General features: G+C 40.3%; 1 protein-coding gene across 3 annotated transcripts in view; it reads right to left on the bottom strand.

The window, feature by feature from the left end:
* Positions 1 to 23899, bottom strand: part of cachd1 (cache domain containing 1) — a 96140-nt gene that overhangs the window by 20748 nt on the left and 51493 nt on the right. For all 3 annotated transcript variants that reach the window (XM_040013542.1, XM_040013543.1, XM_040013541.1), the window contains 12 exons: positions 23770 to 23876; positions 13870 to 13996; positions 11524 to 11668; positions 11217 to 11430; positions 10979 to 11128; positions 8232 to 8501; positions 7196 to 7345; positions 4208 to 4331; positions 3999 to 4116; positions 1631 to 1799; positions 1396 to 1538; positions 442 to 623 (listed from right to left, as the gene is read on the bottom strand). In XM_040013542.1, coding sequence (XP_039869476.1) covers positions 442 to 623; positions 1396 to 1538; positions 1631 to 1799; positions 3999 to 4116; positions 4208 to 4331; positions 7196 to 7345; positions 8232 to 8501; positions 10979 to 11128; positions 11217 to 11430; positions 11524 to 11668; positions 13870 to 13996; positions 23770 to 23876 — 1899 coding nt within the window. The remainder of the gene's footprint in view (positions 1 to 441; positions 624 to 1395; positions 1539 to 1630; positions 1800 to 3998; positions 4117 to 4207; positions 4332 to 7195; positions 7346 to 8231; positions 8502 to 10978; positions 11129 to 11216; positions 11431 to 11523; positions 11669 to 13869; positions 13997 to 23769; positions 23877 to 23899) is intronic.

Here is a 23899-nt window from a genome sequence, read left to right as displayed (position 1 = left end):
ACTAACTGAATAAAAAACAAAAAAGGTTAAGACACGAAAAGACAATACTCAAGACTTCAAAAAGAAAATCCAAACAAAAAACAAACAAACAAGGACATCAACACGGGGAATGTCCATCTTTTATGTACAGTCTGATACACAAATCGCCTGATTTGGGGAAAAGAAAACACTTGACCTTTTTTTTTAAAAATAGATCTTACTTTAATGTTTCAATAATGAAAAAAAAAACAACCTAAAATTCTACATTTTGTAAACGTACTAGGCTTATTAATATTGGAAAACATTATCTGACACACACACACACACACACACACACACACACACACACACACACACAAAAACGTCTATCTCATACTTCCTTTCTGCTCCCTAAAAACACATGCACACACATGCCTTCAGCTCTTTTCTCCTCCTCTTCACACCCTCCAAAGTAACCCTCACCATTGTCTGCGGGTTGGGTCGAAGGCTTTGTCCATCAGAGATCCTGGGTAAATCCGGAGCACCCCACTGGGCGTTGCTATGTAACGGCGCACAATGTAGCAGTTGAGGCTACTCATTTCCATTAGTGTCATCCACTCATCCGTAACATGACTAGTTGCCATAACCTCGTTCCTGACAGAGGACTATAGAGGGGAAAGTATAAAGGAAGAGAGAGATGGACAGTGAGGGGCAGGCAAGGAGAGGAGGAAAAAGTGCTGGACTGGTGAAAATTTCATTTGGGTTCGTCTTGAATGCAAAGTGAATAAAAACTCTTGGCAATTTGGATTTCAGTCAGTCCATAAGGAAAACAGAACTACTGCTAATTTTAAAGGCACCCTCCTATGATGTGCCTAAACCTGAAAATATTCATCCCATCTCTGCTCAGGAGTGTTAGAATAGTGGTCACAAGGCCAGAACAAAGCTTAGAAAACCACCATTTAGTGATTAATGCAACTTGATTAGGCCTGAAGCCCTGAAAAATCACATCCCACTTTCAGACAAGCTTCTAAGTTTGAAAGGGGTGATGAGGTCACTGGAGGGGGTCTTTAAGACTAGCCTGGGAATCAGCGTTGGGACTGGGGCCTGGGAGTTCAAACTCAAACTCCCCCCAGGACAGGAATGCACACAGAACGCCAAAATCCATGCGGGAGTTTTGTCCCCTTTTTTAAAGATGCAGCACATCGATTTACATGTTTTAGTTATAGTCCCAGTGTAAGAAGCCTGACAATATGTTTAAGAGTGTGTGTGCTGGCAGGTATGGCACTTTGTGAATGCGTGTCACTCGATTGCAAGGCTGGCTGTTTGTAACAGTAAATGACCGACTGAGAACCTTCACAGACACAGCGGTAAATGACATTCAGTCCGTCCTTCAGTATGAACTGTCTGCGTGTTCTCAGGCTTTTTGTCCTCAGGTACCTTGAGGCCTGGGTTGGCTATGAGCCTGGTGTTATCACTCAGGTAGGCAGTGTAGTGCTCCACCATACGCTTTGTTTCTGGCTGACTGAGGTGCTCATAGGGTGAAGAAAAACTACCAGCTGCCAACATCACAGTTGGGGACTCTGAGAAAGAAACAGAAAGAGGGACAATCAGAGATGATAATCAGTGTTTTTACTTGAATTATCACATTAGTCCAGCTCTGTGCTCTTCCTACCAACGGTGGCAAGCTGTTTAAAGTGCAGGCAGGAGCTGGGCTGACCCAACAGGTCCAAACGATGATAGAGCAGCTTGGAGCTGGGAGCTGTGTTCAGGTTTTTCAGCTGCTTCACTGGAATCTCGGGCTGAATGTACACAATGCACAGGATGAACGACGTGTCCTGAACCTAGAGAACAAGCCAAGGACAGAAGGGAGCTTAATTTTAAATTTAAAAAACAGATTAATAATAATAATAATAATGGATTGGATTTATATAGCGCTTTTCAAGGCACCCAAAGCGCTTTACAATGCCACTATTCATTCACTCTCACATTCACACACCGGTGGAGGCAAGCTACGGTTGTAGCCACAGCTGCCCTGGGGCAGACTGACAGAAGCGAGGCTGCCATATCGCGCCATCGGCCCCTCTGGCCAACACCAGTAGGCAAGTAGGGTAAAGTGTCTTGCCCAAGGACACAACGACCAGGACAGAGAGCCCAGGGATCGAACCGGCGACCTTCCGGTTACAGATGCAATTCCCAACCCCCTGAGCCACGGTCGTCCTCGATTAAGGCAACAGTATTCCAAATAATTCTTTTAAAATCATATTTTCAAACTTCCCTAAGCTTTCTCTGGCTTTCAGTCCTAAGCTTTGTCATCCCACCCAAGAATTAAATTGTCATTGTTCCCAAATATGAAGTTTAAAGCAATGCAGTTTTAATAAGTACTAAATAAATAGGAGTAAATAGGAAATGTGTCTGCTACTACTGTCAGCCTTTAATTAAAATTAATACTAACTGGAAGTGCTTATTTTTGTTAAACTGTGCAACAAGTGCTCGCTAATGTGTTGGTAAGAGTGGGCAAAAAGATGAATGCCTGATTGCACTTAAGATGATCCATTCACTGTTGTTTTTCATGGGGCTGAAAGGAAAATCCGGAGTATTTGATGCTCCAAGCTCCAAACAATGCCACAGACTGCAGAGAGAAGGATGTACTCACTGCACTTTCTCGAATCGGACATAATGTCCAACGCTCGTCTTTTGCGGCCTCGTGAGCTGACCAAAGGGAATATGGTGTCACATCTTTAATAGACTGAAGTCTAGCAGTGGTTGAGATTCTGACAGCACCCATATATACCAGCTCTGTTTTCTGTGTTTCCCATCAGCTGCCACCGCCAGAGATTTATGGGCAGCACACAAACAAATGTGCCCGCTTTAGCAACCGGCTCTAAAGGAATCCCACACAAGGCTAAGCCTGCTCTCATGATCCCCTCCCCTCCCTCCCAAATAAATGATGCAGCACACTCAAATGTACAGTAGACAGTTTTCAGAACCACCCAGGAGATTTATGATTCAAATTAGAGCAAACATGAATAATGATACAATCCAAAAAGGGGCCCTCGTGGACATATTATTTGCACAGCAAAAAACAGATTGTTTGGAGGGAAGAGACAAAAATAAATATATTAAAAAAATATTTTCTGTTTTCCTTTTTTCTGCCTCTGGAAAGCTAATTTAGAAAAAATGGAGACTGCTGCCAAACTCATGGCAAAGGTGACGTGTTGGAGCTCTAATGCCTGAAGAAAAATAAATAAATGTCAAAACCTTTTTAAAAAGCCTAAAGTGAAATGTCTAAAATTAAGTGTGATATTTCTGCTCCTGCCAAAAAAATAATAATAAACAAATTGAAATGTCAAAAAGCAAAAAGACTCGCGTGAGGCATGATATTATTGCTGTCCAGTTCCCCATCTGTTCCTTTAACATGACACTTAAGGGCCTTGTGGGAAACGTGGATCCGAGGGGACAAACAGTTTCTGAGTATGAGAGCTCTTGGTTTCATTCAGACGAGCTCGTTTGAGGTGGGGCTGGTGGAGGTTTGGTGAAGACATAAAGGCTGGGAGCATAATTTCTATGCTGCTTTAACACAATGAGAATGATAAAGAGCTTTGGACCGCAACGGGAGAGACGGGGAGAAAGTAAATGAAATCTTCAGTGCACCAACCATAATAATGGCTCATTGGCCCAGAGCACTGACTGACTGTGTAAGCTTCCCTTTTGGGAGGCACAATCATTTTGCCTACACTCACTCTGTCCTACTGCCATTGCTCTGAAAGTACTATCCTCTTGTTCAATGTTGCATTTACATATTTCTTTCCCCTCTGGCAAGGTTCGAGTATAAACGGAGAGTAAAATGAAAGGGTCTGAAAAATAACAAGACTTCTTCTATATTTGGATGAAATAGCATTTAAACATAAACACGTCTTTTTTTGGGTGTGTGGTTGCAGATGTAAAGGAGTGAGCTGAAGTTTATTGTGGAAACTAAATGTCACCAGTGACCAGGGGGCATTTGTTTAGCGTCTTTTTACCTTATCCTTTGGGGAACCTACCAGTTTCCAGGCATAGCTGACATTGTACGCATCCTTGCTGTTGTCCCTGAGACGGTTGGTGTGCCAGGACAGAGAGGAATTAAGGGGCACTTCAATGATCTGACTGCCCAAAGGGAGACTGCAAAAACAAAAAGCCACATAGTATAGTGCATATCTATCCACCCATGGCTTTGTTTTGTTTTTAAATTCATGCAATTGTCCTTTCTCACCTGAGGATGTTCTGCCGGACAGCAGGGAACCCTGGGATGTTCTCATAGTGGATAATATCTGTGTGCAGAGGAGGCTCTGTCATCAGGTAGGGCCGTGTCAGAGAGGGGTGCATGAGGGTGTAGCCTGAGAAATTAAACAACCAGTTTGCAGTTACATTACACAAAAGCACAGACCAACACAGTAAAGCAGGATCTGAATATATAATTAGAAATAAATGCTGCAGAGTTAGTAACGATACTGTTATTACTCAGCGTTAAGTCATACTTTTTGCCAAATGAATGTGCAAATCATAGCCTAGATTTTCTTTCCATTTCACAAAACAATAGATGCTTAGACTTTACAGCAGGGATCAAACCAGGGTTGATTCTAAGGATGCGGCCTTCCTGGAGGTAGCTATGTTAATTTCCTTGACTAATAATTTTTGTCACAGACGTCGTCAACAACCAGTTTTCTCCTGATGAAAACAAGACGACAGCTAAATAAAAACTCATGCACGAGCACAAAAACGATGATGCGATCCAATCAGAAGTTATCTCTTTCTGCAGCAAGGTCAGACGCACATAATTTAATCTGATTCCGACAAACGGACTGGGTGAAGGGGACACTCCCATGCTCCCAGTTTCTCATGAAAACGTGTCAAAATGTGAACGCTTGAGAGAAAGAGAAGAGTCCACATATGGACACATTTCGCATATGATGTCAAGGAAAATAAATGCTTTGCAAACCGCGTGGCGCAACTTTCACAGGTAAAAACACGTCAAACCTAAACTAGAATTAAAAGAATTTTGATGTCTAAATTATGACTGAACTAAATGACATTTAAGTCAGAAGTTTGCTGTCAACATTAACACGGGTATTTAGCTGTCAATGCATGAGGGAAATATGATTTATAAAAAGGCTATTAAATGCCAGGAAGACTGAAGACCTCGCCTGTGCCCCTGATATTTATAAACCAGTAAGAATGCTACAGTTTGTGATTCCAGGTGAATCTGGAAACTTGTTTCCATTGATAAAGTGAATACACTCTGAATAAATAAATTATGATATCAAGTAAACTATAGTAAGGCCACCTCCTCCGAGGCTTAATAGAGGAACAATCCAAGACTATAAAGTTAGGAAAGGATCATTTCTGCTGGTTAAGAGAAGGAGACGTCTTTAGTTACTTGTCACACTTTAAAACTTGAAGCACAGCCTTTACCAACATCTTAAATTTCCCTTGTGCAAAATTACAGCATCTAGCCTTGAAAATTGCCCTAGTGGCAAACAGTACTTTGTGGTACTGTGATAAACGGCTCTTAAGAAGCAGTAATCATTCTGGGAGAGACAATAAGCCGTTTTATATGTGCTGGTGCGAAAGGCCTAAAAAAACAAAATCTTGGAGTTTTGTGTTTGTGAGTATTGTATATTTACTGAAAGAAAGTGCAGTGCGTAATTGTAAGATTTACAATTATGCACTGCTACAACTACAGTGCATACAGTATATACGCACTTCTATTAAATCCATTTTAGAAGCAGACGTGTATACTGGTAAACACATATTGCTACACGTTCTCAGATGTGAGAATATTTTAAATGTACTAATCTGTTTTCACCTCTGTACTCCTGGAGCTTTTTGTCAGCTGCATGTTTACTTTAAACGTACTTACCTAAACTCTAATTGGCAGCAGACGATGTGAATGCCAGCTAATAACTTTAATGGGACTCATTTGTCAGCGTTTACAGAGTTGGAGCACTAATAACCACGGCACAGTAATAACTTGTAATTTGATGGCATATTTATTACAATAACAGACATTTTAGATGAGGGGGGCAAAAAAGAGACTCACTGAAAAGCACTGAATTCACAGAACTGCCAAAAAGCTAATTATTGCTAGCTAATTAATAGTAAGAAATATGCTGAACATGTTCATGTGCTTTCCCTCAGCTCTCTTGAATTATTACTCTGCCTACGACTCACTCTTTTTAAACTCCTGAAGCAAAAAAAAAAAAAAACCCACACACACAAAAAAAAAAAAGCCACTTAAGTTATTTTTATTTCTAATAAAAGTGTCTCCACACCCACTTCTATAGGTTAAGAGTTTAGATTCAATTCAGTTGTACTTGGGCATATTCATTTTATTTATTTATTGCCACCAACATATTTAAAACATATTAAAAACAAATTTTTCTAAAGCCTGATTTCTATTCTTCATGTTTTCAGCTTGTCAGGAAGACAAACTCTTCATCAAATATTCCTTGGTTTAAGTAAAAGGTATCACTTCTAATGCCATTTTGCCATCTAGCAAAACGGTGACTGTTAAATGTCATTTCTGTCCAGGCCCACAGAGCACAACCTAGCCATTTCACAGCACCAGTAATTGAGTCAGAACCCCCTCAGCCGAGGCCAAGACAAACCAAGACCGGACATAAGCGCTATTTGTAATGCGGCGTGGCAATCCATTGAGGCATGGTTCGACAAAGTGAAATGCCAAAGGAATGCCAGTGCTACCTACAAGACGCCAGCTAGCCTAATAAAGCGTAATGCCTGTGGAGGAAGCTGAGACACAAAATGAAGTGTAATTCCATTTAGCAGCAAATAAACAACAAAGTGTACTTAAGTGTGCTTATTTAAAAAACTGACTAATTTCCTGATTGATATTTGCTCTGCAGGCGAGGCCAAGCAAAAGTGGCAATGTGACACTTGGATTTGCCCCGCTGCGTTTAGCACTACCTGGGAAAACTGTTATTACTGCACATGAAGAGAAAACGAGTCGAGAAGAGATTTGAGGCAGACCACAACAAAAAAGTCTGGCTGTAGGTAATCCTGCCGATTCTTCTGCGATCATGAAAAGACACGTGTGTGTGTGTGTGAGTGAGTGAGTGAGTGAGTGAGTGTGTGAGTGTGTGTGTGTGTGTGTGTGAGTGAGTGAGTGAGAGAGTGACAGAAAGAGACTGGTTTCTGATGAAAAGGTTTGCACTAAGCTGATTACCACCTCTGTGTGACTCACCTTTGTTGTCAATAAGGAAGGTATATGACGCGAGCGAGTCTTGATAGTATGTAACATCCTCCAAGATGTACGCCAAGTTCACATCCACCCCAACCACTCCCAGGAGCTGGTTACCAAAATAACACGGCCGGCTCACAGTCATAATAAACCCTGTGGAAAGTACAGGCAACTATGTAAGGTTCACTTCAGGTTTAAGCTTGCCACACTAAGCGCTTTTATGAATGGGTGTAAATAGGTGAATGAGGCGTGTTGTATAAAGCACCTATAAAGTCCTGCAGGAGAGCAGAAAAGCTCTGTATAAGAACCAGTCCACTTATCATTTATATAGTGTGTCAAATCACAGCTGCCTCAAGGCGCTTTATAGTGTACTTTATATTGTACTTTATATTGTAAATAACATTAAATAATACAGAGCGTACAATAATACAAGATGATCAACGTCTGTAGACTTTAGCTAGCTGCTCGGCACTGTGTTGGCACATGGCACTGAATTGGATAACAACTTAAACTTAGTTATAGCACTTACAGAAAGACATCTACTGCATTTGCATTTTTTACCCACTGCTTTTTAATCCATTATTGCAAATTTAAATATGCCATATGACAGAACAAAATCTAGAGTGTGATTAAAGTGGTGGCTGGACTGTTTTACATTTTGAGAAGTTGAGGCTAATAAAAGATTAAATGTGGTGTTAATGCCGTCAAAAAGGTCTCAACTGACCTAAATGTGAGGATTTCAAAGCTAATCAGGAATTAAGAGTAACTCAACATGATATTACTTCCTCGTGATAAGTATTGTATCACAATGCAGGGATTTTGTAATAATCCACACAATGCATTTACCTTTTAATTATATGTACTCACTGCACTGTCATATTAATTTTGTTGCAATAGTGTGTGCCCATATAATGACGTGTTCCTTTTTTGCCTTATTTACCACTACCATGAGGGTTGACAAAGCAATGGCTGCCAGTTGTGGTTCAGCATCAGTTCAGTTTGAAGTTTCCTTTGGTGCAGTTCGGGCCACACTACTCACCATCTCCCATCGGGTCGGCGTAGGGTAGGCTGAAGCGAGCCAGGTCAATCATGCGATTGGGCAGATTGATGTAAAAACGCCCCACTGTCGTTTCCAGGTTGCTCAGTTGGTTCAGCACCATCATGCTGCCCTTCACCACCGGCATTACTGAAGCTCCTGCTGACCCAGACGAGCGGTCTCGGTCAGATGTTCGGTCAACGCCGTACTTCAATGAGTTCTGCTCGGCGAGGTCCCTCAGGAAGGCCAGCTCCTTCAGGCCTGTAATTCCCTCTGCAAGAGGAGGGAGCAGTGTAGAATATGAGCGTAAAAAAAAAAAGAAAGAGTAGACTCGATGACGGAATTTGTTTGATTTAATCAAGCAGGGATATTAGGAACAAATCCATAGCAGATGGCTTGGCTACAGGACTGTTGGACGGGGTAATTGTGCAAATCAAAAGAGCAGGGAGTGGTTGAAGCGGAGCTAAAAAGAGTAAACAGCTCTTCACTAAAGAGTGCATGACTCAAATTCCTATTATAAAAAGGCAACCCACTCTTCTCCATGACCCTACTAGCAACAAGACAATTCCTTGAAGGAGTAGGAGAAGAAGTCACATCCTTTCCACCAAACGATCAGTTAATTCAAAACAATTTCAAGTTCAATTTTTAGCGCAATGAATCTTCTGGTCATCAGCAATGAGCTTGCGTCATCTGGATCATAACTAACACTGCCATCAAAATTTCAAACTGATTTGCCATCACCAGCGAGCCCTAACTTGTGATCCTGCATCGTGATCTCTATAAGCTTTTACCCGTACAGTCCCATGCATCTGCCAAGCCCAGCTGTCATCTGTCAAGCTCAGAGATTGTGACATAAACGAATCCCTCATCGCTTTAAAGAAAATATACAATTGAGACCTTAATGCACACTTCAGACCATCTTTCCAGGCCTCTTAAGGTCATTTAGACGAGGACGAATAACTGTGGCTGGCCCTGACAGCTGTGACATGGAACATTTGGCATCTGACAACCTATTGGGAAGGATAGAGCAAGTATCCAATCGCTGAATGGATTACAGCAGAATTCCTTTTTAATGCCAGGGCTCTGCTCCTGTGATCATTACACTGGGCCTGACAAGGGAGCCAATGCAGCCATGGGTGGCAGTTTCAACCAGAGTGGATTTTTTATCCACTTGTATCTGTTCACTTTAACCTGTGAGGGAAAAATGTTTGCAATCCATCATTCTTTTCACCTCCTTTGTCTTTTGTTTGGTGTGACTGCTATGACCTGACATTAACAAGCTTTTTCATTCAATCTGACACAGGCCTGCACGAGAAAAAAAAAAATGAAATGGTAGATGTGCACAATATACCAACTTGCAAAATCAATGCTTCTTTATGTTTCTACCACTACCAAGAGTACCTTTAAACAGCCTAATATTAGAAGAAATTGAGTTTACTGCAAGATAATTCTGTGAAATCAACACTAATGTGCAACAGTAATGTCCCCCTCAGTTCCCATTTCTTTATAGCTTGGTTTCTTGTAATAATCCTTTGAAAGTTATCTTGACCAATAGTTCCAGTAGGTTTCCAGGCCAGATTCCCTTGTTTTGTTTTGTTTTTAAATGCCAAAGATACCACATTTTGACAAGCATAAAATAATACTTTTGAAGAGCAAAGTGACAATAATAAATGATTATATGATGTATTTTCATGTATGTTTGCACAGCAAAACAAACAAATGAGGGGTGTCTCAAGACTTGCATGGTACTGTACTGTGAACTCACTTGTGGGTCTAAAATCAGGTAATGGCTAAAAATATCTCATATTATTATATATAAGTGTATTAGTTGGTTAGTAAAGAAGAAAAAGAAGTGTATTCTCTGTTTTGCATGACTAAGGTTTACTTTCCCCCCCCGATCAGAAAATATGGCGAGCGGTTTATTTTTAAATAGTGCAACTGTTAGATAGCATCAACATGTCCAGTGGAGATTCGAAACCATATTCTAGCTGACAAGACAGTGTTTTGGTCAGAGTATCAGACATTGTTTTGGTAACAGAGGTGGACAACAGAGACAAACACAGGAGACTGCTGATCTCCTTGAACAATCAGCACTTCACATTTGGCAGGGGATGCAGGGAATCAGACTCCCACAGCAGGCCTTTCAGCTGTGTGCAGCAGCATCAGCAACAATACAAATGTTTTTTCTGAATATGCAATGCTAATAAACTCAGAGGAGGATAGATTTCTGCATCCTTTTCATCATCTCCCTTTAAAGAGCCAAGGTCCTCTGTCAGTCACACAGAGAGTGAGCAGCACGCTCTTTGAAGTCTCACTCTCTCTGCTCTTAGATGTACCTCATTTCCATTTCTCGATGCAAAAATAATTTGTATTAATGGTGGACTAAAGCAAGCGCAGCAGACACGGCTGTACGTGTGTTGCAGAGGGAGACGGGAATTAGGAGGCAGATGGAAGGACAAGGACAAATTTAGAGGAAAAGGAAGCATACTTACTGCACAGACAGGCACAAACACAGAAAACAAAAAGCCTTTGAGGTTTTAAAAGCACCTCTCTAACCTTCAGTCCCAGCAGAGCCAAAAGGAATGAAGCACCAGATCAAGAAGTGTAGAGAAACAAAAAATACACGTCCAGAGGTACGGTAAATGGAAAAACTGAATTTCATTAACTGTGTCGAATAGTTCCTTATAACAGAAAACCTGACTAAATTAAATGTAAACATTCAGGTGAAAAAAAATAAAGTTTTCACCCACCATTCATGAGAGCATACGTGAGGATCATGACAGAGTTGTTGAGGTGCCAGTTCTCCTGCCGGACCACACTGAGCGTGGCTCTCTTCACCAGCTCCGATGATTCTCGAGACGTGACGCCAGACGACAGGTAAATGATCACCATGTCTGTGGCTGATACACAAACGCACGTTTGCTACTATCAAACTCAGTGATGAAAACATGCTAAATCTACATTAGTGTCTTCTTATCTGAGACTTACTGCTCTGTTTGTTGTGACTGGTGGTGTTTCGAAGCAGCTGGAAGGCCTTCTCGAAGCCAGCTGCATGCTGCGTGGCTCCATCAGACGCCTTGACGTTCGACACAAAGGTGCTCATCTTCCTTTTCGTCTCGCTGGTGGCTGGAGAGAGCAGACTTTTGTAACACTGGTCTAGAGAGCAGGAGCGAACGGTCTCTGCCACCGAAAGTATGGAGATCTGGGAAGGAGCAAAAGGGCCATCAAACCAAGAATGATAAGAGATGTAAATACAGATGCCTGATAATGAAGAAAAGCGTCCCCTTTCACAAACCTTGTCATGCTCATCTATGGCATTCAGGATAACAAGTGCTGAGTCCTTGGCGATCTGAAGCTGGGTGTCAGTTATGGAGGCTCCGTGGTCGATCATAACCACAATGTGTTTAGACTGTGGACGCACTGCAGAAACGTACACAGGCCTGCACAGGTACACACACAGATACACAATATGGACAGATATCAGTTTTAAATTATAAACATACTCTGTTGCCTAGCAGTTTCATAGTTTTAGAGGAAGTCTGGCACCTTCTTCACTCTATGCTGTCATTACAGAGTTGGTAACACTTTATAATACAGTCTGCAACTGTGACATAACTCCCCTGTAATTAAAAAAGAAATTAAAGGTGTTAAAACACCTGCTTAATTCACGCCATAATACAGCCTGTAAGCCAAAATGCACATCGTATTAACATGCGAAATGGGATAATATTTATTTTCCTTCAAAATTAGGATGAAATTGCACAGTACTTGTATCAATTCTGTGTCCTTGCCTGTAAAATACCTAAACTTAGGCAACATTTTATATTACTCATGTACTACATGAAATTACTTCTACATTACATACAAATTATGAAAACTAATTACAGTATAATTATTTTTTGTTTCTTGCACACACCTGATTTGTTACCCTCTTACTCTAGTGTACATATTTTAAGTATTTGTAAGTAAATATAATTTGCAATTTAAAATAAAATGCATCGAAAGTCTATTTAATTATAGGTGAATTACACTGTTAGTTGTGGACCATATTATTCAATTTTGTTATTTATATAGCACCAAGTCACAACACCAGTTGCCTCAAAGCACTCTATATTGTAAGGGAAAGACCCTTCGATAATACAAAGCAAACAGAGAAAAGCCAGACAATCATGACCCCCTATGAGCAAGCCCTTTGGCAACAGTGGGAAAGAAAAACTCCCTTTTAACAGGAAGAAACCTCCAGCTGAACCAGGCTCATGAGGGGCGGCCATCCTCTGCGAGCGGTTGGAGATGAGGGGATTACACAGTGTTACCCAACCTGCAGCTATATAAAAAAAAGAATCATCCAAAAGTAAGGATGTTTGGTTAATAATGCTTGATTGTGGTTGGGGTTTGAAGAAATATGACAATATTTTGAAATCCAGCAATGTGACCTGTCATCAACCTTCTCAAAACAAAAACACTTCATGTTTTTAAACTCCGTGAATAAGGACTAAGAGTCTAAGTCTCAACAAAACAAAACAGGATTTATTATTTACATCTTACTCCCCCCCCCCCCCCCCCCTCCACACACCAACTGAATTTGTTTTGGAAAAGTGAGGCTACAGTTGTCTGACGACCTGCAGCATTTGCTATGGAAAATTTCACCTCTAAAGAACAACTACCACCGTGTGTGGCTGTTGTCGAGTAATGACATGTTTCTTTCAGAAGCAACTCAAGCAACATAGCATGAAAGCATTGGTTTGGTCTTAAAATACTGCTTACTGCAGCTAAGTTTCCTAAAAAGTTGGGATACTGTGTCAAGTAAAGAAAAGAAAAGAAAAAGAAAGAAAAAAAGAACTAAATGTTTAATTAAAAATAGTCCAAACACAGTAAATCAAATGTTGAAGATTCGGCTGCATACCGCTCATTGATTTGGTGAGACTTGTCATTTGAGGTATCACTGTATGTGTTATGCTTGTATTATAAGCAGGTGGAGCTGCAGAACGGTGCAGACTGTAGGGGGTCAGTGGCTCTTTGTGTGTGGTCTGCTGGACAAAGCGACACTAACACGAGTGATGTACTCACAAAGCCTCATTCATACTTGAAGCAAGCCAAGCAATGTCATTTCTCCCATGGCTGCACGCCAAACTCACTGACTTGAACAGCAATGGGAGTAATAAACAACAACAACTCAAAAGGAATAATAAAAAGAAAACAGAGGCCAATGCGAAATGCACAAGGGAGCATGAGAGAGATGGCTTTCAGCGATGGGGTGGGGTGGGGGGCGGGGAGAAGGAGAAAAAAAAACCCATAACATTGGAGGTGTGAAATTCCAGTAGGCTTTAGTGGTAAAGAGCCACATTCCTACCAATGGCATGTGTGGTCGGGGTGTATGAGGGCAGGATGCCATCAACATGCCCTCTAGGCCACCCCACAGCAACTGGCAGAGGAGGAGGGACGGAAGGCGGGGAGGGGGGTGGAAGAGGGTGAGGAAGATGAAGGCAGGAATGAGCTGCCGAAGCATCACACTTGAACAATCTTTTCCATTATTATGTGTGATATTTGCTGACAAAGTGCAAGTTGTACCTATAATCTTATTTATTTACATTGAAAACAGCTGAAGTACAACAACACGTGTTACAAGCGACAGTGCCTATACCTGCTGCGGTGCTCGTAGTTTCCTTTACAGTGGAACTTGTGGGCGGGGAAGACTGTGAAAATGCCCTCCTCCGAGCTGAAGTACTGCCACTTTATACCCGGGTTGGACTTCAGGTTGTCTGCCAACACTGCAATAGGGAGAGAGCGAGTGAGAACAAGGAAAAAGAAAAAAGAAAAATACATTACTAAAGCTGAATGGGGAAAATGGGAAAATATGTAGTCAGAAAGTAGAGCATACTTGGAAGCTTTTCTTGTTTGGATTTGGCGTGCAAGTTGTGAGAAACACTACATATTTCAGGAGTGAGACTTCAAGTGAGTGACAAAGCATCTACATGAGAGATCAGCCCTAAAGAAATATGCTACATGATATGTTCATGCATCATTGCAGTGATGTTTTACATTTCAATAACACCTCGACGCCTGATGGCGATGATCATAAAGTGTTGCTGGTCATATTGTCCTGTCCATAGTTCATAAGACTGTATAGCTCTTCCAGGCACTGCATTAAAAACTGAGCATTAAAAATACATCTGACCTGATTTGACCTATAGTATCTTGCATGTTTAACACAATGAGAGACATGTGCAGCTGCTACAACACAGGACAACATATCTAACAATGCCAGCGCTGTACAGGAGGGAGAGTAGACAGGAAATACTCTCCAGAGAACAACCCTGGATAATCTAAACCGCTGTTGCATGCCTCTCTCTCTCTCTCTCTATTACAGGCCTCATTAGATATATACATAACAGATAGAGAAATTCATAACAGATCAATAGGCAGGCTTGCTTACATCTTAACATATGACAAGGACAAATACATCTGTTTAGGCCTGGCTACACCATACACAACTGTGCCAGCATAAATTAATGAAGAACAATTTCAAATTGTTAAACTACTGGTTAAATTTCTTGTATTTGAACTCTGGCTTTTGTCTGAAATTAGAACTCTACTTATGTGATACAGTCTGCTAAACATAACCAAGAATCCTGGGACCGGTCACGTCAGATGGCCCCGCCCCTCCCTGAGCCTGGTTCTGCTGGAGGTTTCTTCCTGTTAAAAGGGAGTTTTTCCTTCTCACTGTTGCCAAAGTGCTTGCTCATAGGGGGTCATATGATTGTCGGGTTTTTCTCTGTATGTATTATTGTAGGGTGTACATTACAATATAAAGCACCTTGAGGCGACTGTTGTTGTGATTTGGCGCTGTATAAATAAAACTGATTTGAATTGAATAGAAAAACAGCTAAATTTGCCCCCTTTAGTCACGATTATACTCAATTATACTTACAGGGACAGCTGGAGTCATAATGTTCAAGGAGTCAATCCTGTTATGCTTCTTTTATACTTCTTGGGCACATGTGTAGTCGATTCATTGTAATGTAAATTCTCCAAGGACGAGCCCGCGTTGTCAGGCAGACATGTGGACGCCTACAATTCCAATCGCACTCACTGTCGAACAGCAAACATTTATGCCACCCTGACCCAAGCGGAGCCTCGCAGGCCTGTAAAGCATAGCTAAGGCTTCAGTACTTAGCTACAATACTGACCTATTCACCAGCCTACTGTGATAACACTGTGTGAACTGTGATTATATTTTTAATCAGAAGAAATTAATACAAAATACTTTTTTTTTTTAAGAACATGCTAAAATTGGCTATTTGCATCATTACTAACCCACAATAATTATAAGGTTTTGGGGGGTGGGGGAAGTAAAAAGATACACATACTATTTTATATTTTATATATTTTATGTGAGCATATAAATAATATTAGCTGTTATTATACGTTAGCGGATATATTGTTAGCAAAATATTTTACTTCCCTAATGTCCTCACCAACCCTGAGAACTCCAGTATTGGACAGACTCTAGAAATAACAGCCAAATACAACCTCTGCAGAGGCCTGAAGCCTATTTGTTTAAAACTAACAGAGTGATTTTTTTTTAAACTGGGTCACAAAGTCAACAGTATCTTCACAGAGACCCCATCACAAAGCCAACAACTTCCTTTCCACTGACTGCAACACAAAACGGCCTTTCACAATGAGGCGTGGGGTGGGGGGTGGGATGAAGCTAGTGAGACACAAATAGAAACTTTGGGTCCTTCGCAAGGCAAAAAACAGAGACAGAGAAGAAATAGACCGTAACCATCAAAGTAGGCTTCATTAAAATAATACAATGCAGCTGTTAAAACAGCGTTTGATTGATTAAAATACAGGAATGCAGACCAGCCGTGGTGAATCCAATCAGCCTCAGTGTGCCAAAGGAACTAACAATACTATTATAAATGAACAGTCCTCCTAGTGTACATCTACATTTGGCAGCAGACTGAAGGAAGTAAGTAACACAAATGGCCATTTTGAACAACTACTTTGGTTTTATTAGCCACACAAGACTACAATCCTTTTTGTCTTTGTAAAGACTTTAGTCTTACTGGAGTGTTTACTTTTTTAGCAGGAATAAAAAAAAAAAGATTGTGGTTTTGTTAGCAGCCATTTTGCCATTTCGCTGACTAATTCTTGTTATTTGTAAGATTTTTTCCATGACCTCAAATTGGATTTAAAATTACTTGTTAATTATAGCTACAGTCTTTCCCAGACATGCTAACTACCAGCCATTACATGTCAGCTGGGTTTCTATGATCCCCAAAATGTGGTTCTTGGCTTGTGATCACATTAAATTAATCACCTGCTAAAGAGAACCTGTTTTGACCTTCTCCAACCTTCCAGATACATTACAAACCACAGTTGTTTTCCCTCCTCTAAGGGTGGGATGGAAAAAAAATCCCAAGTCAAATGTTCAACTAACGCTTAAACAAGTTACAGAAAACAGATAAATCAGAGAGCTGCTGTGAAACTGTCCAAGGGTCAAACATTATAAACTTCAACGCCAGGCTACATTTACTTTGCGAGGAACGTCTTTTTGGAGACATAGCAGGTTTGCCAATCATACATCATCCCTGCCCAGCCACTCCATCCGTCTCTCCGGGCTTCACATAAACAGGAACCACTCAGTTGTGTTGACAGTGGAAGAAGGGTTCTGTATACATCTGTCAGGCTACAGTACTCCATTCTGCCACAAATGTTTAGATCTTCCTATTGAGACAAGCTAAGAAACTGGAACTAAATGAAAGCCATTTCCTCCAATCTTACTACTCTTGACTATCAGCAAATGACCTCACTTACTATGATCCAGATATTACACTTCCAGTGGCACTCTCCAAAGTGTATCCTCATTCTAGCCCCACTTTAATATATTTCTTTTTGAGGAGATTGTAGGAGAACTTTTTAAAATGCTTTCACAGCAGCATTTATTTCCTGTGAATTTCTGTTTTCTTTACTTACTTTTCTACCAAATAACTTTTGTATGTAAGAATGCAAATGTTTGACTATAGCACACATTAAATGGTCTGTAGCCTGCCAGTTTGAGTCAATGAGGTCTGAGTGCAAAATCAGCTCCAGCTAATCCAGAAGTCAAGTGATTTCACAACTAGTGACTGCTCCTGCCCAGTTTCCTGTGCTTTTCTCAGGCAGCACACTCCCCTTAACCACACAGACACTTTCTCATTATTGTATATACTAGAATGCAAACCATGCGAACTATGGAAAATGTTTAGATTTCTCCTGTTTAGTAAATATTATATGTACTATGTGTTTTGTGTGAGAATTAAAGTATTTCCTAAAGGTGGGAACAATGACATACAACTGCTGCAAGCAGAGGTGGGTAGTAACGAGTTACATTTACTTACGTTTTAGAAGAACATATTGTTTTACCTTCATTGCACCATACTTTTTACTTTTACTTGAGTACATTTGTGAAGAAGAAACACTACTTTCACTAAGTTATATTTGACAATATTTGACTTACTACTTTTTAAAAATAATTAATTTCACACATTGGATAATACTACTAATAATGGATCATGCCGCCTGGAGGCTACCTGTAACTCTTTCACCAATCAGACGTAGCCATGCAGTCTCATGACCAGATATAAAAGGCAGGCCGAGCAGCCCAAGCCTTTCAAACTAGTGGACACAGACTGAAGAAACACATCAAGAAATTGCAGAGGCAACTGTCTGCACCAAAACTGAAGAGGATGAACACCCTTGGCCGCATATACAAAGCATGTTTTGTTTTAAAGGAGTAAAAAAGAACAGCTATATAATGCAATGTCTTCTGTGTGAGCCAAAACAAACCGACATTTCAGCGTACAAAAACTCAACATCTAACCTGAGGAAACATGTTGCGGTAAGTTTGGTCTAAATGTCTTTTTAGCTATGCTTAAGTGGTTAACACATGAATTAAATGGCTGAATTTGACCTAATAATTTAATTCTGGTGTATTGTGGTGTGGATACTGGTCCCCGAGGACTGGAGCTTTGCACCCATGGGTTATAGGATCACAGTCTTAGGCCTTGTCCGCATTAAAAATTAAATTATTTTTAAAAAAAAATTGTGCATATCCAGAATCACTCCCTTTCTCTCCTAGAAAAACATTAGTATAATAATTAAGCTGGTTTAATAATAGTGACTTTTGTCTTGACTCTTTCTTCAAAGAACTACAGTTATTAAGGTGTAGAAGTTTATAAAGATTATAAAAGGTTCTAAACATTTTTTGAAGCAGAATCTATTGACTAGCACTGCTTAGCCTTGCATATGTTCTTATTTTTAACTTAAACTGGAATTATTTTTTGTGTGTGTGTGTGTGTGGAAACTCACTTAATGTAGGCACGACTTTGGTTTCTCTTCCCTTTCTGTCGTGTCCGGGTCAAATCTGACTGATTTACAACTTAAAACACACACAAATATTGTGCTTTACATCTAATTGCCTCATGATACCTTCCACACTATGCACTTGAACATATAAAAGTGATGATCACCTCTTCATTGAATTTTGAGTGTTTTAATGAACATCTGTTAGGACTTCTATTAGCACACGTGGTGTTCCCGTTCAAAAGTGACCAACATAGAAAATGAATGGGAATCCACCCACTGAACTGAATTTGGTGGTGAAAAATGGTGCTAGTTGAACTCTCCAGTTTCATTCATCCCCCACCCCTTACTGTAGCACTCCCAGACAAAATTGAGTGGTCTGTTTTAACAGCTCTTAAATTAGCATAACAAACATTTTTCACCACCAAATTCAGTTCAGTGGGTCGTTAGTGGGCCATTCAGTAGGTCGTTCAGTGGGTCTTTCATTTGGTCATTCAGTGGGCCGTTCAGTCAATGGCGGTGGGGAGGTGAACACGACAGGAGGGTTAAAAATATGGGAACATTGTTTTTTTTTAAAAGTGTATAGAAATTGCTTAGTCACATGTAGTTTCATGGTCTATTTTTTCTGCCAACAGAGGGTTCACGCCACCAAAATGAAGATGTATACAGAATTAATGGACCGCCACAGAAAACGAAAGTCGTCCTCTTCTACCGAGCCACCTATGAAGAATGCAAAACTTACAGATTCTTTCACTGGCTCTAGGCGGGTAACACAAGCAACGTTTGACAAGCTTCTGCTTACGTTTGTATGTGAAGCCAACCAACCATTTTCTATAGTTGAGACATCGTCCTTCAAGACTATGATGGAAACCTTGCAAACTCAGTGTACAGTAATGACAAGGAAAACATTGTGCTCAAAAATACAAGAAGCTGCAAAGAACATGAAAAGCATAATCATAATCATTTCTGTAATATACTTACATATCTATATTATTGCTAATATATATTGTAATATATCTATATCACTAAAGCACTTCTGGATGGATGCAAACTGCATTTCGTTGCCCTGTACCTGTGCATGTGCAATGACAATAAAGTTGAATTCTATTCTATTCTATTCTATCAAAAAACTGAGCACTGTGAACTATGTTGCTACCACAACAGACTGCTGGTCTGCCAGACAGCATAGCTACTTGGGAGTGACTTGTCACTGGATAGATGACATCTCTTTAGAAAGGCATTCTGCTGCATTAACTTGTAGACCTCTTAAAGGTTCGCATACATTTGATGTTCTTGCTGCAGCATTAGAAGAAATCCATTCAGAGTATCACATCAGAGAAAAAGTGACCAGGACGACAGTGGTTCAAATTTCTTGAAGGCCTTTCAATTATATGGTGAGGAGAAAGAGGAAGAAACAACCAAATGGCAGGATGATGGTGGGTCTACCCTTGATGATGCAGAAGACAGTGAGTTAGAGGTGGAGTATCAAGATGTCTTTGCTGTTTTGAATGACAACACAGGTCTGGAGTACCAGCTTCCAAGGCACCAAAAGTGTGTGTGTCATCTATTCAATCTTATATCAACAGTTGATGCCACTGCTGCAGAAGCTACCAATAATACATACAAGAGGCTGTCTCAGAAGAAGCTGAGGAGGCTGGAGTCATCTTGCAAAATGTGTAGACCTCTTGTTGATGCGCTGCGGGACGGGATCCAGAAACGTTTTGGAGAAATAATGAAAGACCCTGAGATGACTGCAGCTGCAATACTTCTACCAAGATTCAGAACATCATGGTCCACAGAGGAAAGCATCTTAAAAGCTGGTATACTTATCCATTAAATTGTGAGCCACTAGATATTGACTTACAATGACTTTCCTTGTTACTGTAACTTGGGATTATAGTGTTAGTTAGAAACAAACATCTCCGGTGTGATAAAAATCTTTCACCAGTAGCTCGGCAGTCTATACAGCACAGTAATGCACAGACCTAACCATACATCTTTCCACAGGTCTGAACTTTATCAGAAATCAACTAGACACAGAGCTGGATGAGGCCAGCACAAACAGCAGCCTATCTGACGAAGATGTCTTCTTTGGATCCATGGGGTCAGGAAAGCCAGAAGCAGGGGAGCTGGAGAGGTACCTTTCATGTCCATTCACTGGAGTGGATCTATTGCATAGCTTTCCTCACATCAAGAAGCTGTCAAAGTCAATACAGCTCTTCCTGCATCTGCAGCCTGTGAGAGACTTTTTAGTCAGGCAGGACTCCTGTTCACTGCCAAACAGTCACAGCTTCACAGCAAGAACCTTGAGAGCCAACTGCTGCTGAAGCTTAACCATCATTTCACTGAGTGAAGAAACTATTTATGGGAAAGTGAGCCCTCTTGTATGTACGTCACATCGTGGAAGTTTGTATTTGTCTTTTATAATTGGTTTTAATCTGATTTTAGTGTAGTTTTTATTTGCATCATTTTATTCTGTTTGTATTGCATGTTTTTAGTGTTGTTATATGACATTGTGTTAATCCACTGTGTATATTGAGGTATTTTAGTATACAAAGAACATTTTATAGTTTTGTTAGAATTGTGTTTATCTATTCCTGGTGAATTTTAGTGCAGATGTTTGTTTTGTTTCTTGTTTTTAGAATTATTGTTTTATTCCTGCTGTCCACATTGGGGAATAAACTTTTCCTGATTAGACCTGTCGCATCTCTGTGCCCTGTGTTTCTGATTCGCTTGCTCCCTCTTTGTATTTAAAAGAACCACCCCTAGTCTGACATTCTTTAGCTCTAGTGTCTACACACATATGTTGAAGTTGCCTCGTTCTAATGTTTTCTCGGAGGCAACCATTTCCATCTTGTCACTGGAAATGGTTTGCACTGTTCATATATTCATTTACTGTAGGTACTGGTTAAAAAAGCTTTGTTGTTAAAAACTAATCTGGAAATTAGAATTGTTGTGCCTTATTTTGTTAATGGTTTTACATATATTCTATTTGAAAATACTAAAATTTGTGCATTTCTTTAAACAAACTAAAAAAAAAAAAACAGACATTACAACCAGTTACTCAGTACTTGAGTAGTCTTTTCCAATCCAATCAGCTTTAGATGGCGACTTTTCACTTTTACTTGAGTATCATACTACATGCCGTAATTAGTGTCATAATTAGTTTAGCTAAAGTCATATGAATGCTATGTAAGTAGAAGAAAACTGTTATTCGCCAGCTTGTCAAAGATGGCAGATTGCCTCTGGCATGCTAAATATGAGTCAGTATATACAGTTGCACTTAAGTTTAAAGAGAGTTAAAGGTGCTGAAAGAATATCGGTATGTACAAGTGTGCATATACTTCAGATTGATGGATGAATTGTTGTCACATAGCATCTTTAACCTAGACAGTGGCTATAACTTCTTAAAAGACAGCCTACAAAAAACACAATTCAGACAAAGGGCCGAAAATGGATTACTCCAACTTGTTGGTACTGATATCTCCAAATCCATCCACCATCTTTCCCTTCAATTCAACAGAAAATGGAAGGTAGGAGGAGAGAGAATGGACAAAATACAATAAACTCTCCAATCAGCCCTCACTCCTCCTTCCTCTAACTTCATTTATCATTCTCTCCCTCTCAATTATCCCTTGCTCTCACCCACACGGGCCCTCCCTCCCCTCTGTGGCTGCTTGTTTAGACTGGGCCGAGATAAATGGAAGGGAATGAATACACTGAGAGTGTGGGGGTCAATGAGGGCTGAATGTGGTGGTGGCGGGGGGGAGGGGTAACATGAACTTGTCGTGACTGACTCGTAAGGAAAATAAAACCCTGACGATGGTGACGTGTTATGAATGGCAGTCATTATGAATGGTTTACAGAAAAAGTACCAGGGTGGGATATTTGGGGAGGGAAAAAGCAATTGGGTGAAGGCAGCAATGAGATGACGGAGATGGGTTATATCCATGGTTTGACTCAGATATGTGGCTAAGTAAGTTAAGAAGTCCTCAGGAATTTTTTGGGATTTTGCAGCAAACATTAGATTAGAAAATATCAATTTGTAGAGCCAAATCTAGGAAGCTTTGAGTAGTAATAATTATTACTCCCAATTCCGCACGATACTGGCTCCACAGAGTTGTTGCTAACACAGTCGCCTAACAAATAAAAGATCTCTGCTTCAGTTAGGGGAGGAGACCCAAAGCCTTTTGGGGTTGTGTCAGGAAGGACTAGCTGCTAGGGCAACCCGTGACTAAGGGGCATTATGTGGACATAATAAATGAATGCATTTTTAATTTTTTTTTTTTTTTTTTTTTTTTAAATTGGAAGTTAAATTGATCATTACAACTGGTCAACACAACGTTGGATGGCAATATTTTTAAAATACTTGTAAAAATGTCTCTCACTGATCAGTGAGATTTACCTCTAAGGCCAGCAAAAAATGAAAGTGCAGCTCACTGAATAGAGCTGGAAGTGATTTTAACAAGTGACTGAGTAAAACTGTAAAGTTAATAGACATCAGGAAACAGGTTCAATATTCTGGAGTCTGTGCATATACTTCTTTTCTGGAAATAGAGAGCGCATGCTAGGGAGCAGAACTGGGGAAAACAAAGCAGCAGGAGGAAAGTTGCCTTTGCCTGCCTTTAGTCAATTTTGTCCATTTTATTCTTAATCAAATGCAGAAAGACATGCAGTGCAGACACATATGGGAGTTTTACGTGGTAGTATTCTGCAATGTGCTTATGCAATTTGGAACAAGGCAGGGAGAACGCCATAAAACTACTTTCCATCACTTCTAATAGCTACAAGGGGAGTGTCGAGGTTGCGTACAGCATGTGTGCAATTGCATACGATTGCACCCGATTTATGTGAGCTGATGAAAACAAAACTGAGAAGCCTTTTTTCAACAGGATGATAACACATAAAGTGCGAGTACAACTGCAGATGAGAGATCAAAGTCGAACAGAGTACTTTGGACACAGACAGCTTATTATTTTAATCTGACATCAATTATATATTTTTTAAAAACACTGCAGAGGCAAAGAACACACATTCTTAATTTAAAAACTGGGTGCCATGGCAACTGCTGGCAAATGATTGCCTGCTTCAAATAAAGTCAAAAAATGGCTTTTAAAAGTTTGAATGCTTTAAAAGCTGTGTGTGTCTGTGTGTAATTTGTTAAAGCAGGTCAGTGTGTGTGTCAACAGACCTGAGTTGAGGTCCCGTCCGGGGTTGAAAGCTCGGTTGTTGACGGTGGGGGAAAGTCTGTCACAGCAGATGGTCTTGGAGACATTGATATTGAAGTTTCCATCAAACCTAAATGCACACAAACAGGCAAC

The sequence above is a fragment of the Simochromis diagramma genome, unplaced genomic scaffold (genome assembly GCF_900408965.1).
Source record: "Simochromis diagramma unplaced genomic scaffold, fSimDia1.1 OVJJ01000649.1, whole genome shotgun sequence".
Taxonomy (NCBI): Eukaryota; Metazoa; Chordata; class Actinopteri; order Cichliformes; family Cichlidae; genus Simochromis; species Simochromis diagramma.
Note: the sequence above shows the minus strand (reverse complement) of the source record. Positions and strands in the feature narration are given on the sequence as shown.